Below are 15,918 nucleotides of genomic sequence, written 5' to 3'. Positions count from 1 at the left end.
ATTTCTTTTACTTCTAGATACATTTTTTTCTGTGGCTCAGAGAGCCCCATTTCCCACGATTCTTCCATAGTCCAGAGAGAATATCCAAACCAAGATGAGAAGAGAGAGGCCTAGAGTTGTTTTTTACTCACGAATTTCCTCAGGGATCGGTGTCTTGCCCGCATTCTTCCACCAGTTGTTACAGCGGGGATTACTGTAACACGCATATATCAAACCAGGAGTCCCGTGGAAAAGAAATATATATATACAGATTATTGATAGATGTTTCAGAGATGTTTATTTCTCCAGCCGCATGGCCGGGGCTCAGCTCAGGAACTCTGCAGTCACGGGACCCCGGGACCTTTTGCTCATCCCGGGGAACACAAACCAACCAATGGGGAACGAGGCTGACAGGGGCAGGGAAACCCCGTGTCTCTCCCCCCCAGGGCCCCTCCCCCAGGGCCCCATGGCAGGGTGAGGGACCCCAACAATGTCCCACTGCCTTCTTACTAGACTTTGTTTACACTTTTTTTCCACCCCCGCCAATCTGCCTTCCCTGAAAAATTAAAATGCTTTGAAGAGGATTACCCAGATTTTGTGAATTATTATGGAACTTAAGCATTGGAAATCAGGTACAAGCCTTCAAAAGAACCTGATATTTTTAAAACATCTTTTCTAATGAATTTAAACATTGGATTGTCTCAATTTACCTTCCAAATAATTTTAGCATTTGAAGGACCATTTGGAAACAATTATGATAATATCTTTGACGACTAAAAATGTGTTTATTTATTACACTGCTTTTTTGAAACAAAGTAGAGTATTTTTGTGTGCTATCTGTCCCCAGAAGCTGGGACTTTAAGTCAAGTAGCAAAATGAAATAAATCTTGGCATCATACCCAGCAGACCCAGAGATGATTTCACATGAATCTATGAAGCTCTGCTGAGGACCTGAATCACATGATTTTATAACATCGTGATTATTTTGTGTGGCATGATTTGGTATAGGGACCTACAGATTTTACCTCTAATACACAGCAAAATCATCTGGCTTTTCTTTAGGGTCAAACAAATTATACTGCATGCATACACTTGTCTTCAAATGTCATGAAACTCAAATAATTTGAACACTTTTGAGAAGTTTTGAGAAGTTGTGTAGTTCCCATCCCATCCTCTAGAATTATATATTAGAAATGGAAAACATTCGTCCAAGGTTCTGATCTAAGGCTGACCAAGCAAAGCAAATAGAAATAAACTCCCAAGAACCCTTCCCCATGCGAGAGGTCTTAGGTCAGTGAAATTCGTTGATGAAAGAAATGGTGGATGCAAGAGGCTCTGGAGGACGCTTGGAAACTGTCTGAGAAGAGAAAGCTATTTTTGGGCAACTGAACAGAAAATATCCAAGAGGATCTGAGAATTCTCTGAGCTAAAAAGTGCGTGAGGTTCACTGCCCTCCTGCTCATCCTTGTGCACACACACCTCGCCTCTCCTGGAAACAGGACTTGAGGCTGGGCAAACCTTTGGTCTCCTGTGTTCTTAATTGAATTTCCACTGATGTGAGATTTTAAAGTATAATTACATTCCCTTGATCAATGATAATTATCTTGTTCTAAATTTCTTTTAATGAGTTATATAAGTCTGGTGCTATTTCTTGTAAAAAAAAAAAAAAAAAGAAAAAAGAAGTGCTTGTCATACATTCAACAGCTTAATCCAGTCAGGAGGTCTAAGCTCACCGGGGACTTTTTTCTTAGATAAGTAAATCTTTGCCTGCTAAATTTTCAGTTACAAAGACATGATATAAAGCTTAATCACCAGAAATACAGTATTTCCTGTCTTCAAATTATTTAATTATGGTATCTCAGCATATATTTATTTAATATCAATTAAAAGGAACAAGTAGAATACATACTGCTCTAATTAATCCTTGGTAAGCATTCCATGTTCAACAAGTGTCCAACAGCAGTGGAGCAAGCTCAGGGAAAGCTAGTGAGTCAGGAAAATGTGCTTTGCACCAAGTAAAAATCTCCACGAAGGAATCAAAGTTGGGCAGGGCAGTGTGAAAAACAGAAAATTACCTTGATTAAAATATAATAAATAAATAAATAAATAAATAAAGTAAGCAAATTGCATCCTAGAGAATGGAGGGTTCCTAAAGATGGACTGTGTCAGAAGAAAAACATTTCTGGAAATCACTAGTGGAGGTATCAGCACTAGTAGTAGTAATTAGGATCAATGGATTAACAAGAGGCCTGAAAACACCCTGAAGAGTTCTTTCTCCATCATCCCTTTACAGTCCTCCCCTGAATGTGCTTTTTGCTCAGTGTAGCCTGCAATTATGCACCTCATTTCTTCCATCTGTGCTTTCCTGGGTGCTTAACTCTTAAGTGTCGCTTTCCTAAAATGTTTCTATCCTTAAATCAGCCTGTTAGGAAAACCTTCATCAAGTTCATTCAAAACTGAGTCTCCTTCCTATCTACCCACATTTTCTAAGCAGTTCTGGATCCAAGCAAAATAAAATTTCTTACTCTCATCCAAAAGTAACCCTCCTCATGGTGAAACACTGCCAAGCTCCTGGGGAAGAGAGACCATCACCCTCTGCTGTGTCCAGCTTGCTCCATCACTCAGGAGCAGAGCACGGCTCCTGTTTCTCTCCCTCCTCTTGCCTGTGTTACATTCCTCTGAAGAAGCAAAGGAAAAAAACCCAGCAACTTTATTTTAGTACAAATTCAACCAGCAGGGCTGCAATTACGGCCATCCTTTTTAAGGCTTATCACAGACAATTTTTTTTACAGCAGTTTCCTCTTCTCCAAGGGCTGGGGACAGCTGGGAGCTCACCCTTACCTGGTTCACAGGTGTCAGCTGGGGAAGAGCATCTCTTGGTGTCACACTCTACCTGTAGCTATTCACATAGATTTTTAACTAACACCCACTGAGAGAACACCTAATCCCTCTCCCAGTTAAACTCTTGAAAAACCAGTGCCTTTCCTTTGGCTCTGAAAGCAGTGGGGTTTTGATTTCAAACCACTTTGAACAGGACAAAAAAACCCTGATCCTTTTCCTGACAGGATTTACTGTTCAGCACACAGGCAGGACTGTGCATGTGGTTGTGTGTCTGTGGTTCAGAAACATCTCTGCTGTGAGCCACATTCTTCAAAGTCCCTCATAGATGCTGCCGCTCCCTGTGGCAGCGTTTCCTTCTCACTTCCATCCCTGCTGTTCTCCTTCATTTATTTATTTACTTTTTAATCAAAAGGCTCCCCACTGTGAATCCAGTGTCATTGCTGCATGCCTGCCTGCTGGCAGGTAAAAGGACCAGCACTGAATTTATCAGCTTTGCATTCACCATCAGGACCACTGAGCCAAGGAACGCTGCAGTGCGCCTTAGAGCAACACACAGCTGATGGGGAGAAGCAAAGGGGGCAGCTTCTACATAATTCTCAGGGATTTCTACCTCAAATCTACAAACAAATTTAACACACAAAGGAGCCCAAATTGTTCTAGTTTTCACACACCTTTTACAACTTCAAATTATTCCCCGAAGCTGCTTCTTGCTGGCAGACCCAGTCACACCAGGGGGGACTGCCTCACTTCTGAGCTACTTTGAGGGAAAAGCACTAATTTTAGTGGAGTAGGGCTTGAAATGGAAATAGGGAATCTGTTTTTGTTAATGGCTATAAAAAGTCTAGGAAAGCAGCCTGCTGGTCCAACATGTGAGAGTGGGAAGTTGCCTGTTGGGGGGAAGTCTATTTTTCCTCCTTTGTTTTAAAAAAAAAACCAGTGCGAACAGAATCAGGCAGTTATGGGCAGGAGGTGTTAGCAGAACCTAGTCAAGAAGAAATTAAGTCCAAGAAATTTTCCTGCCTCTTCCAGCCATCTTTGATTCACTAAGTATTCTCTTTGATACTGCCACAGCAACTGAATATATTTTCCAGCTCTTCATCATAGGCCATTAAGCCACTTCTCAGCAGTACTGACTTCCAGACTCATTTTCATTCTTTTCAAAACTCCAGCTCCTTCTCCACCTGGAACACCCCCAAGAGCCTCCCTGCTTGCCTGGGCTTCTCCCCTGAGTGACTGTGCAGCATCACATTGCCCATGTTCTCCTCATGACTCATTCCTTGCATCTCAGTTCTCCCAGGTGACCTTCATGCCACCAGCCCTGTCCCTGGGCCTGACTCTTCACTCATCCTGGCAAGATGCAGAGACATAACAGATAGAAAGCTATGACACTGAATGTCTGAGGCCACTTTTTAATGCATGTAGGTTTTTAGATGTTCTCTAACTAAAGCCATATGTTGATACCTCAGGAGGACATTTGACTCAGAGGCTCAATAGCAGCCATGACAGACAGGGGAATGATTAGAGTTCAGCAGGCTTTGGAGAAATTAGATTACCTGTGGAGGCTTCCAAACACAGGGTTAGGCTCTTATGGACATCTTGAGCCCTCAAGACATCAAACTACTCAAAAACACCACACACGAAACCGCTATTTGACCATTACAGTGTTACTTCTGCTTTTCCAGGGTGCGATATTTTTCCCAAACAGGACTTTATCCAGCACATTTCTCCTTCTAAATTCAGAAGTTGCTGTAAACACCAAAGAATTATCATCTCAGTCCAAGAGCAGCACGTGTCCCACCAGCACTCCAGCACTGCAGAGGAGAGGGCACTGAGGCACTGCCAAAGCCTCGGCACCACACTCCTCCCCAGCTTGCTCCTGCAGACTGTATTAATTTTTGAAAGAGCCAAAATGATTTCTCATTTCATTCTCTCTAGCAGTAATGAACAAAACAGCTACATGGCAGGGATGCTCTCCTCCATGGCCTATTATAGGATCTTAAAAAGCCATTAATTCCTATGTTTCCTGTCTTTAGTGAATGGGCTACTGTCACTGCTGAACTCAGGCAGTTGCCCAGCAGCTGAAAGGCAGGAGTAGGACAAATTCTCTTCAGTGCTCTCAGATCACAGATCCACAGAAATCCCTGAAGAAGATGATCCAGGATGGGATCTAAAATCAAAACTATGGTTCAAATGGTTTAACATATTCCTCACTTCTTCCTCCATGTGGCAGTCGTGATGGAGCAACCACTGCCTTACCCACTCTGCTTTGGCAACACAGGATGTCACTTCACGAAGACGTTTAGATTGAGAATAGTAATCGACCAGATCTAAAGTGCATGGACACTTCCACTGGCACCAACACTACCTAAAAACTCACTTAACAATCATCCATATCTTCATGAATCATAACAGAGGGTTTCTGAAGGTCATCCCCAGCAAAACCATGATGTGCTAGACCAGAAGAGCCTTCTTAGTCCTTCCTCTGTATTTTCTTCTGGCCCACACAGCATTTTCCTTTAGTTAGGGTGTCTTTACCTCAGCATAAGGTCATCCTTACAGGCTGTGGGGCTCTTTGTAACGGGGACTGGAAGTTCACTGAAACCTTTGGCACCACAAACCAATGTGCTATACCCCAGGTACCTTGCCGTGTGTCTCAGAAAATATTTCAGAAACATTTTAAAAACCAAAACACTCATAAAAAATACTTCAGAACAAGCTGCCAAGAGCTTGGATATGAAGTTTGACGGACCAGAATTGGGAGTGGAGAAAGTTGTCTTTGAACCATTAAGACCAGTAAACCCATTCATTTAAGTCTTTTAAACACATATTTAAAACACATTGAAATTAATGAACTAATATTTCTACTTAGCAAGGTGGGCGAATATTCTGATAGAGTAACCCAGTTTTCTTTATGCCTTCACCAGATTTACACCAACAAAACCACCTGTGAGCATCTTCTACCTTACATTCTCCTAACACAAGACAGGCACTGGGGTGGCATTGGGGCTGAAGGGTGCCTGCAGGGGGAAGCAGCTCCTTCCTAACACAGATCCCAAACGTGCACAAGGGTGCAAGCTGCAGTGCCCGAGGAAGACAACTTTGCCCCTCGGACAACAAAGAGAAAGGTGAGTTTTCCTTTCATCTGACAGCCCAACCTTGCCAAGGGAAAGGCTCCTTCTGCCTTACATTTTGGATGGTCACTTCCAAGCTGTCAGTAGCTCTCTGCAATTACCTGAAAAGAGGCTCTAGTGAGGTGGGAGCTGGCCTCCTCTCCTGAGTGATAGGACAAGAGGAAATGACTTTGAGTCATGCCAGATTTAGATTGCACATTAGGAGAATTTCTTCCCTGGTCAAGCACTGGAACTGGCTGCTCAGGGAAGAGGTGGAATCACCACCCTTGGAAGTGTTCAAGAACCATGTCAATGTGGAGCTAAGGGATATGGTTTAGTGGTGGACTAGGCAGTGCTGGGTTAATGGTTGGTCTGGATGATCTCAGAGGTCTTTTTCAACCTTAATGATCCTATGAATCTTTTGGCCCGTGGAGAAGCAGCCCAGAGATGCCTGCACGCCAGTCAACCATGCTGTAGCTTCTAGGAGGGCAATTTTAGTCTTAAGAGCTATCAAAGCAGCACCTTAGCACAAATCTTTTTCATAATGAAAAATATTAGCACTTACAAAGTTCTTAATATCTATGCAAAGCAACCTATAAATAATTCATTTACTCAATGTGCATCTGCATAATTTGAAATGCATCAGTGCTTTTATCAATACAGTGCAATGGATTTACACTGCAGAGAAGAGGTTTGAGGGCATTTGGGCTATCTAAGTATTGTTGATCTGAGCATTATTACTAAAGGTAAACCAAAATAATTACCTCAGTTACTACACGATGCTTTTTTTAGCATGGTAAATAAAACTTATTAGTTCTAGGTCATTAAATTCAATATTAGAATTTAAAAGAGCCCAGAAACTCTATGATGTTATTAGCAAAACATGCTACAGAACATATGTGCTTCAGTATTAAAGATAAAAGAATTACTCCTTTATATTTAGATATTAGTTATTAGTGTGTTTTTCAAAGGGACTTTTGAGATAAAAGCCCAGCTGCCATTCTCAGAGGCGAGCTGGGCACACCATGGTCCTGGCTCTCACTGAGTGGCAGGCTTCCAAATAACTGAGACATTTCTGAAAATGTCATTTGGAGCCTCTTGCTAATTTACTCATTATTCGTCTTCAGATAAGAATAAATATTATTTTTCCAATATTGCAGGTGAAGTGAGAGGGCAGGGACCATAGAGTGAAGTCCTTGATTTTCACATTTTTTCAAGTTCCTGTGGCCCTAAACGGGTCCTTTGGTGTCCTACACCTCACTGCAGTGCTCCTCACTGCTTGAATATATTGTGCTCTTCACTTCAACCTTTACTCTTCCCATTTGGCTACAACTCCTCTGCAAGGCTTGTCTCCCCATTTCTGGCCAGTGTCTAGTGTAAGGAAAATTAAAACCTCCAGTCACCTATTTAATCACCAGCCCAAAATTCTGACAAGAGCCAGAGCAAAATACACTGTCTTGCAAGATGCCAACAGCAAGGCTGGAAAAACAACCTCTAAGAAGTAAGGAATGACACGTTGCACCCAATCCATCACAATAACCTCTATCAGGATATTAGAGGCTGCTCTGATGTTTTTTCTAACTAAAACAGCAGCCAAGTACTTACAACGTGGGCAAAATATATTTGCCATTAAGTAAAAAGACAGAAGATTAGCATAAGTCTCCACAAGTGGCATATGCAGTTCAGTCTCCACTGTTTTCTTTTATGTTATGCTCCCTCCCCATCAGGCAGGAGTGCTCCCAGGACGCTGGGGGCAGATTCACAGCTGGCAGGAAGCACTGCAGCTCTAAAGGGCCACAAAACCAGAATGCATAACTCAACTGGCTTCTCAGGTCAGGTCTAAATAATGACTATGAATTATTGTGTGTAGGAGAAATCAGATGACCAAGCTGCTCTTCAGCACAAAATGACAACAAATTTCTTTATCCTGTTTTTTGTTGAACGTTACAGGATCATTACAGCATCCCATCGAGCTTTTCAGAAACCTGACCTAAAATGCTGTGTGAGAGAAATTACAGGAAAAGCCCAGTAATTGTGAAGCTTAATTACAAGGTAATGTGGTGCTCATGAGCAGAACTGCTAAACAATTAGAGACTAGACTAACGAGTAGGCCACCTGTCAGCTGGGAGATGGCTGAAAAGGCTGGCACAGGACACTCCTGATGGGCTATGGAGTGGGATATGGAACAAGGAATCATTCAAATACTATGTTTATGATGCAAAGTATGAAAAGAGCCACTGATTGGAGCTCATATGCTTGTTAAGTATATGGACAATATAACTGTAGTTGTGCAGGAAAGGGAAGTTCAGCAGAGCGAGAGGCATGGAGAGATGAGGAGAGGAACGCAGGAGGTGTGGGATGAATGGGGCTGGAACAGAGACACAGCTCAGATTATTTGCACTTGGACTGCCAGGCAAGGGGGTGCCAATTAACCACCAGCAGAACCCAAAACTTCCTGTACTTCACTGCTTTACACCTTCTGTAGTATAACATATATGCTGTGCTGAATAACAAAACCTGCACAATAAAGTCAGCATTTACTCACACTACAGGGAAAACATAACCTATAGCAGTTCCTGGAAGTGAAACTGGAAATAAACTCTGGAGCAGTCCATTCTAGTCACAGAATCATAGAATCTCAGAATGGCCTGGGTTGGAAGGGGCCTTGGAGATCATCCAGTTCCAACCCCCTGCCATGGGCAGGGACACCTTCCACTAGACCAGAGCCCCATCCAGCCTGGCCTTGAACACTTCCAAGGAACACATCCACAGCTTCTCTGGGCAACCTGTGCCAGGGCCTCACCACCCTCACAGTAAAGAATTTATTCCTAATATCCAATCTAAACCTACTCTCAGCCAGTTTGAAGCCATTGCCCTTGTCCTGTCACTGAAGGCTCCATGAATGCCTCACTCCTCTCTGGATCGCTCTTAATGCAGCCAAAGACAACAGTGCTCAGAGCAGTAGAAGACACATCCTAATTAAACAAATTATTCTTTCCTATCCCTAAACCATTAGATAAAAATGCAAACTGGAATTTGAAATTACAGTGGCACCACAAAGATTCTAACGTTCAAATTTACAACTTTGCCACATCTCTAACTTTGTGCAAGTAAATTTAATTGCAATTCCAATTTAAAAAAATGCAAACATATCCCTAAATGAGCCAAAGCCTGTAATCTTTACAACTGAAAGTGTAGTTATGTCAGCTTTGAGACTGGTTCTTTTCTTTTTTCTTTCCTCCTTTAAAATCAATAGAATGACACAAAGCTGTTGATTAGAAATATGTTATTTTTCCACATGCCCATTGAGAATCAAGAAAATACTAAAACATGAGCTCATCCCATAAATTTCATGGAACTTTCAGCATATGTTTAAGTGTCACCCTGAATATAAGTATTTTATTTATTGAAACACTTTCTCTAAGATTCACTCAAGATAAAGGAAAGACTTTCCTCATTCAGAGTGTTTGCATCAGTCCCTTGCTTACTGGGAAGGACACATGTTTTACTGACTGAATTATTTTGGGAGTAGATCCCTCAGATGATTCAAATACTCCTAAAACATGCAGCATGCTTCATCTTTGGCCACCAAGCTCCTCTCTTCTCCAATAATGTAGAGGGAAAGGAAGGAAATAGAGCCTTGATGAGCCAAGAGGACTGAATTGTGCAGAGCTTTGAATGAGTGTGATATTTTGCTGTATGATTAACAGGGGAGGAAGGGGAAGAAGGACACAGAACAGCTACTTGTATTTTAACACCTGTGTGGATCCCTGCAAAGCATCAGCTAGGTTTGGGAGCTGACATCCAAATTTAAATTAGGTATTTTAAAATAAGCAATTTTTTTTGCTAAGGCATTCCAGCAATCTTGTTATACTAAGTTAATTAGTTTGGCTTTGGTATTTTTGGAGTCTTTCATTTGCATACTGAAAGCTAAGAGACCAATAACAGCATGTGCTTAGGAATCTGGCTACCAGTCTTTCATCTTAATCACAATTTCACCACTTAGCCAGCTAGAGAAAGCTGTGAAAAATCCAACTATAATACAGAAAAGCAATTAATGTTTCAAAATGGCTTTGGGCCCTTGGATGAATGACATTATAGATCAGCATCTTGCCCTTAAATGAAAAGTCACCCTTGGGCAAATCTTCAGGGTATCTGTTGGCTTCATAAAATTCCTTTAGATGTATTGAAATCAGTGTCAGTGTTTGTCCGTATCAAAGCAATGGACGAAGTAATTCTAAAATTTCTGAGTATATTTTCACAATATGTCTTTGTGTTTTGTCTCTTACAGAAACAATATTTTAGTAATTTCAGATCTGGCAAGACTGCACTGAAGTCAGTAAGGGTACATGAGAGGACAGACATAGTTTTTAAAACAGTCAAGAACGGAGTCTTAATAAAATTTTATATGACTTTAGTATTTGACCATAGCAAGGGAAATGCTGTTTTTTTCACAGCAGACCACAGTTTTGTGGAAAACAAGCCTTATGTCCACATAAAGTGATACTCATCAGTGAGGGCATATTATACCCAGCTCTATGGCAATACTTCATTCTCTGTTCCTGCAAAAGTTTACTTAATTCATTATCATTGCCTCCATTATGCCCTATTTGCTATACTCCAGCAAATAAAGAAAATAGCAGTCAAGGTCTCAATAAAACACCTTTCCTTTTGTTAGGGTCATCAGGGATATCCATGCTAAATGGAAAAGGATGCTAGACAAAAAATCCTGAACTTCAATGCAGCTAACATTTCCATTATCATCATTCCCAGAAAGTGGCTGTGGGGAGCACCTTTCCCACAGAGAACACAGCCTGGAAAAGAGCTCCTGCACTTTGCAGGTGTGTTTGTGAAGGTGTTTATTGCCTGCAACAGCTTTCCCCTCTACTTGAGTGGGTGGCAGAACTTGCAGCTGGGGAACGTGTTATTTTGGCACTACCCTTTAACACTCTCTCTTTTCATTACAGGTATTAAAATTGTTCCCAATGGGCACAGCAGACAAGGAAAGCTAAACACAAGGAAGGACTCAATCCAGTTCTCCATTAAATTCAAAAGAAAAGCTAATAACTTCCGTGATAATAGGAGTTGGACTGGAACTCACATGAACAGCACACCACAAATCATTTTATTCTCACCAAAGCTCATTCTGACTGCAGCAATTTCCAGTGAGAGCTGGAATCTACATCCCCCAAAGTAGCTCCACTCCAGCAAATCCAACATGCATTAATTCAAGTATTATTTGGTTTTCCTCTGACTGGAAAATGTAAGGCAGCAGAGGATAAAAAGAGCACATGGCTTGTGTGCAAGCCCCAGCCCAGCTGCTGCTGGACCTCTGTTTGCCTGTTGCTTAGCATTGCTTCACCTCTCTGCCAGGAAAAAAGGGATTTGATGAGGGAATATAAACCTCCAGTTTTGTTAATGGTAAAATAATCACTGCTGGTGCTCCAACCACTTCCTCCAGCCATGTGTTACATCGCTTACTAAGTTCTGAATGCTCTTGGAGAAGAAGGCTGTATTTTTCCGTGCCTATCTATGAGCCCACTGGGCAGCCCTAGATAAAAAGTTAGAACAGTGGTGTTTGTATGTTTAACAGGAGGAAAACTGGAATAGGAATTTGAAGGTTGAAAACAGGGATTTGAGGACATGATTCTGGGCAAACAGCTCTAGAAGCTGGAGGAGGGAGTTGGACAAGATGATCTCCAGAAGTCTCTTCCAACCCCAAGCACTCCTTGGTTCTGTAATTTCAGGATCAACATAAAGAACTGGAGGAATTAAGAAGGAGATAAAAAAAGCAATGTCCAGGGAGCAAGGAAGCAAAGAAAAGATACTAAAAAATGCTCAAAACTCACCAGTTATCCATTTAGCCTCTGGGTCATGAATCTTGAAATCATCACTGAAGAGATCTTCCACTGTTATCTTCTTCTTCTGAGACAAGCTGTTATCTTCGACTGTAAAACATTCAAAAATAAACCACCATTAATTCAACTTTGAAATGGATCTGGAAGTACAGCAACTGTGGATAGTGACATGTCGTGTTTCATTTGGAAACAGTCCACATTAAACTTTCTGACACACTCAAATCCCTTCCCACTGTCGGCGTTATAAAAGGACCACCTAATGGTTCACAAGCAGAACCCTCCTTGCTATGTATGCCTGGTCTTAACAACTACAAAAAGACCAATAAATGGTCCAAAACACACATTTTCAGACATAACATGATCAAAAAAGAGCATAAGTCATGCAAACACACCTGTAGGTGTTATATTCGAGAGCTAAACACTAAAACATTTCTGAAATCATGAGTTACATTTTAAAAAGTATTTAAAATGGCCAATTCTTTACAGCTTATATTTTTATTTCCTTAAAAAATGTCACATAAAACCATAGCTAGAAAGGTGTTTAACCTTATAAGGGCTCATACAGATTACTTCAGAAATTCACAAAAGAATTTCTGTGGGAATCAGCCACTAGGTTGAAGAAATATTTTTGAGAAGTCTATGAGACGTAACCCTAAACCCTTAGGTGTTGCATAGCTGGCCTATACTAATTTTAACTTTTAGTGAAAGGATGTACAGTTTCATTTGTAAACATGGCAATATCAAAGCTGAAAATTTTAGAGGAAAACTAACAACTTTGAAAACACAACAATTTTGATTAATACATTGCCGCTTTCCTTTTCTCCCATCAACTGTAATTTTTTTTTGTTATGACAAGCAGTCACCCTCTATGAATAATTTGCTGTCAACATTCAATTTTTTGCTGAAATAATATTTTCATGGAAACCTTTCAGTCAGCTTTAAATACATTTGCTCTTTTAACGAAAAGAAGAGGCCACAATCTGAGTATTTCCACAGCAGGAATGTATGTTTCAGCATCTTTCCTCATGGCAGTATCCTCATGCCTGAGGCTTACTGGCAGCCTTAGCTATCTTTAATATTGTTTAGTGCTAAACTTACACTGAACACTTATGATTAGAAAAGCGGAATCAGACTCTGAAGGCATTTATTTGTGGGAAATAAGTCTTCTTTGCTGTACTAAATTGAAGCCCCTGAGCTACCTGAGATGACAGAAAATTACCTATGAACAGTGTTTTGTTCCACTAAAAGGTGTTTCAGAACAAACTTTCATTTTTACCAAATTAAATTATATTCTTCAATGTTCATATTTTTCCCAAGTCTGGCTGAGGCTTCAATCACACTGTTCACTGTGGCTTCCAAATACCAAAAGCCATCAATACAAGTCCTCAGCCAAATCCCTCTGTGTGACAGCATTATGCCAAGTTATTCCACATAATTTTATTTATTAAAATGAAAAATAGAGGCGACAAGGACCCCAGGAAATTGTTCCAATTAGTTTCCACCGTGGTGCAAGTCCCCGGAACTGGATACCCAGGGAGGTCAGGAGGGGCAGAGCAGGAGCTCAGAGCCCACACAGCCCTGGGCTTGTGCCTGTTCCAGGAGCTGCTTCCCAAATGCCCTCTGGAGGAACACAGACACCCTCTTCCCTCCATGAGGCTGTAAGGACAGGCACAAGCAAACCTCTGTGCTGGAGATTTGGGGAGAAGCAGGGTGGGAAGCCCTTCCTATTCCTCCTTTTTTTGCAGGATGGGGACAGGCAGTCTGGGAGCTGCACCATCTCTGTTCCTCCACAGCACTCCAGCTCCTCGTGAGGGACAGCAGGAAGAGGGAGAGGCAGCATCTGGGCTTTGCCCACTTAGGAGCCTCTCTAAGAAAAGAGGTGAGCTTCCCTTCCTGTCCCCTGCTTTGGGCTGTAAGAGCTGCAAGAGGTCCTCTACTAGATCATGGACTACATTTATCTCAGCCACAAAGCTGGGGAGAAAACAAATAACTAAATAATAAACCCATCAATGAATTTTAGTGAAAAAAATCAGATATCCTGACCTCTCCTCTAACACACAGGTAGGTAAGAGGGCTTATTAAGAACATTTGCTCCATTCCTCTGGCCCTAATGGAGACATGTGTGGAGGAAGAAATGCAATTGTGGGATCTCAGGCAGCCCACTCTGTCCTGAGCAGCAGACTCTAAGTGTGCCTCAGGGTGTCTAAACCAGTCGGGGGACAGGTTGTGTCCACACCCAACTGCAGGGACTGCAAGGCCTCTTTGGGCTTATGGAAGGACAGGATTTAGCATGTGCCACCTTTTTTTTTTTCATTCATATCTCCCAGCCCAGCAGATCCAGATGGCAGCATGGCAGCAGTGCAAGTGGCACAGGGGTTTGAGATCTGAGTGCCAAGTCACAAACCCAGCATCCAAACATCACAGCTACATGCTGAGAGAACTGAGTAGAAACCATGCCCATATTGGTTTTGATTCAATACTAGAGGCATGACAGGAACCCTCTGTTTGGGTTCATCTGCCTGCTCTTCATCCTTGAAGTCAGTGGTCCCAAACAAACCTGGGCTGAGCTGACAACACCCAGCTCTCCAAAACACAAAACGAACAAAGATCCTCCACAAATCCAGAAAACTCAAACAAAAAGGAGCAAGGAGCTGACCTCACTGCCTGTTTTGCCTCCTCTCTTTCAAGCTTCTTCTCAACTCCAGCCATGCTCAAAGGCTGTTTGATGGGTCAGAAGGCTACAGCCACCTTTGGCTGCCCACCTTTCTTTCCATCATCCCTGGAGCTCAGCCACAAGCTGGTGTCAGATGCCCTCCTCACACACTGGCTTGTTGTGCACTGCATGTGAGGGACAGTGTGTCCATCTCTCCGTGGCCAGCACACCAGGAGCTCCTTTCCCACCTCAGCATAGCTGCTGGATCTCTGGGCAGATCTAACCCTTCTTTTCACCCAGATAACCTCTCTGTCACCAAAAGGCAGTGGCCAGACAAGGCAAACAGGCAGCCTTTCTCCCTTCTGTAATATCCCTCCTTTTCCTAGTGGTATAAAATACACATTTATACATAACTATTGTGAACAAACTGCTCTCCTGCACAGCTGCTCAAAGGACAGCTCCTTGTTCTTTCTGAGTATCACAAGTGCTACAAAGCTTCTAGGCAATACCTTCGACTGTCAGACAGCATGCCATGAATTAATGCTGTGCAATGACTAGCTCAGTACCTCTTCTGAGAAATGTTTCTTATGGATTTTGCAAAAATTTTAATATGGATTAGGGTGTACTTTCCTTTTTTCCAGCTAAAAGGTCAGATTTGAAAGGAGCAAATGTGATGTATATCTCCGGAAAGCTTTAAATATCAGGAACGGATGTAGGAGAAAGCAGCCTCTTCCTAAGCAAAATGTCTAGTGCAATTTGGGAAGGTTTTATTGTACTCACAATTTCTGTAGGACTGGGTCCTCTTTGCAGCTTTGCTCTGTGTGTATGTGCATGGGCAGACTTCCAGAAAGTTTTGCATGTCTTTATACAAATACACAAACAATGGAATGGGACCCAGACAGGTGCCACATGCTGTGACAAGTGAGGAGCTGCCAATAAGGAAAGGTTCAGGCCAACACTGTTATCATTTGTATAAACAGCTTCACATTTTTCAAAGGTGTCAGAGGTGGGTGGAATGGCAGGCCTCACACACACATGAAATTGGAGAAGCTCAACATAGGCAATGGTGTGTGTGTGGTGTCCTGTTGTGTAATTAAATGTAAACTTCCATCAGTTACTGCTTCTTTTGAGAATGTTGTTCTAGAACATCAAAGGATATACAAATCATAGAAATGTTGAGATGCTTTTAGGATTTTATAAAAGAAAACACAGGCATTAGCCAGCAATAGAGCACTGCTACTGTAATTACAGCATCTGCTGAATGCAAAATCCACTGCTCCCAGTTTATGAGCTAGTCTTGGAGCAGGGTGAGTAACCTCCCCCTGAGAAACCCAAACCAGTGGGGATTTCAGCCCTTCTGCAGCTGAATCCAGAGTTAAAACCTTGAAAGGTTTGGGCTGATTTGAAAAAGAATCTGGAAGAGATATACAAATCCCCTTTTCCCCCAATTATTAAATACCTTAATCATTATCTGCCC

The 15,918-nt window shown here is 42.0% G+C and overlaps 1 protein-coding gene across 4 annotated transcripts in view; it reads right to left on the bottom strand.

Moving 5' to 3' along the window:
- Window positions 1–15,918, bottom strand: part of DPP6 (dipeptidyl peptidase like 6) — a 543,541-nt gene that overhangs the window by 150,268 nt on the left and 377,355 nt on the right. For all 4 annotated transcript variants that reach the window (XM_069006390.1, XM_069006388.1, XM_069006391.1 and 1 more), the window contains exon 3: window positions 11,780–11,878. In XM_069006390.1, coding sequence (XP_068862491.1) covers window positions 11,780–11,878 — 99 coding nt within the window. The remainder of the gene's footprint in view (window positions 1–11,779; window positions 11,879–15,918) is intronic.

The sequence above is a fragment of the Aphelocoma coerulescens genome, chromosome 2 (genome assembly GCF_041296385.1).
Source record: "Aphelocoma coerulescens isolate FSJ_1873_10779 chromosome 2, UR_Acoe_1.0, whole genome shotgun sequence".
NCBI lineage: Eukaryota > Metazoa > Chordata > Aves > Passeriformes > Corvidae > Aphelocoma > Aphelocoma coerulescens.
Note: the sequence above shows the minus strand (reverse complement) of the source record. Positions and strands in the feature narration are given on the sequence as shown.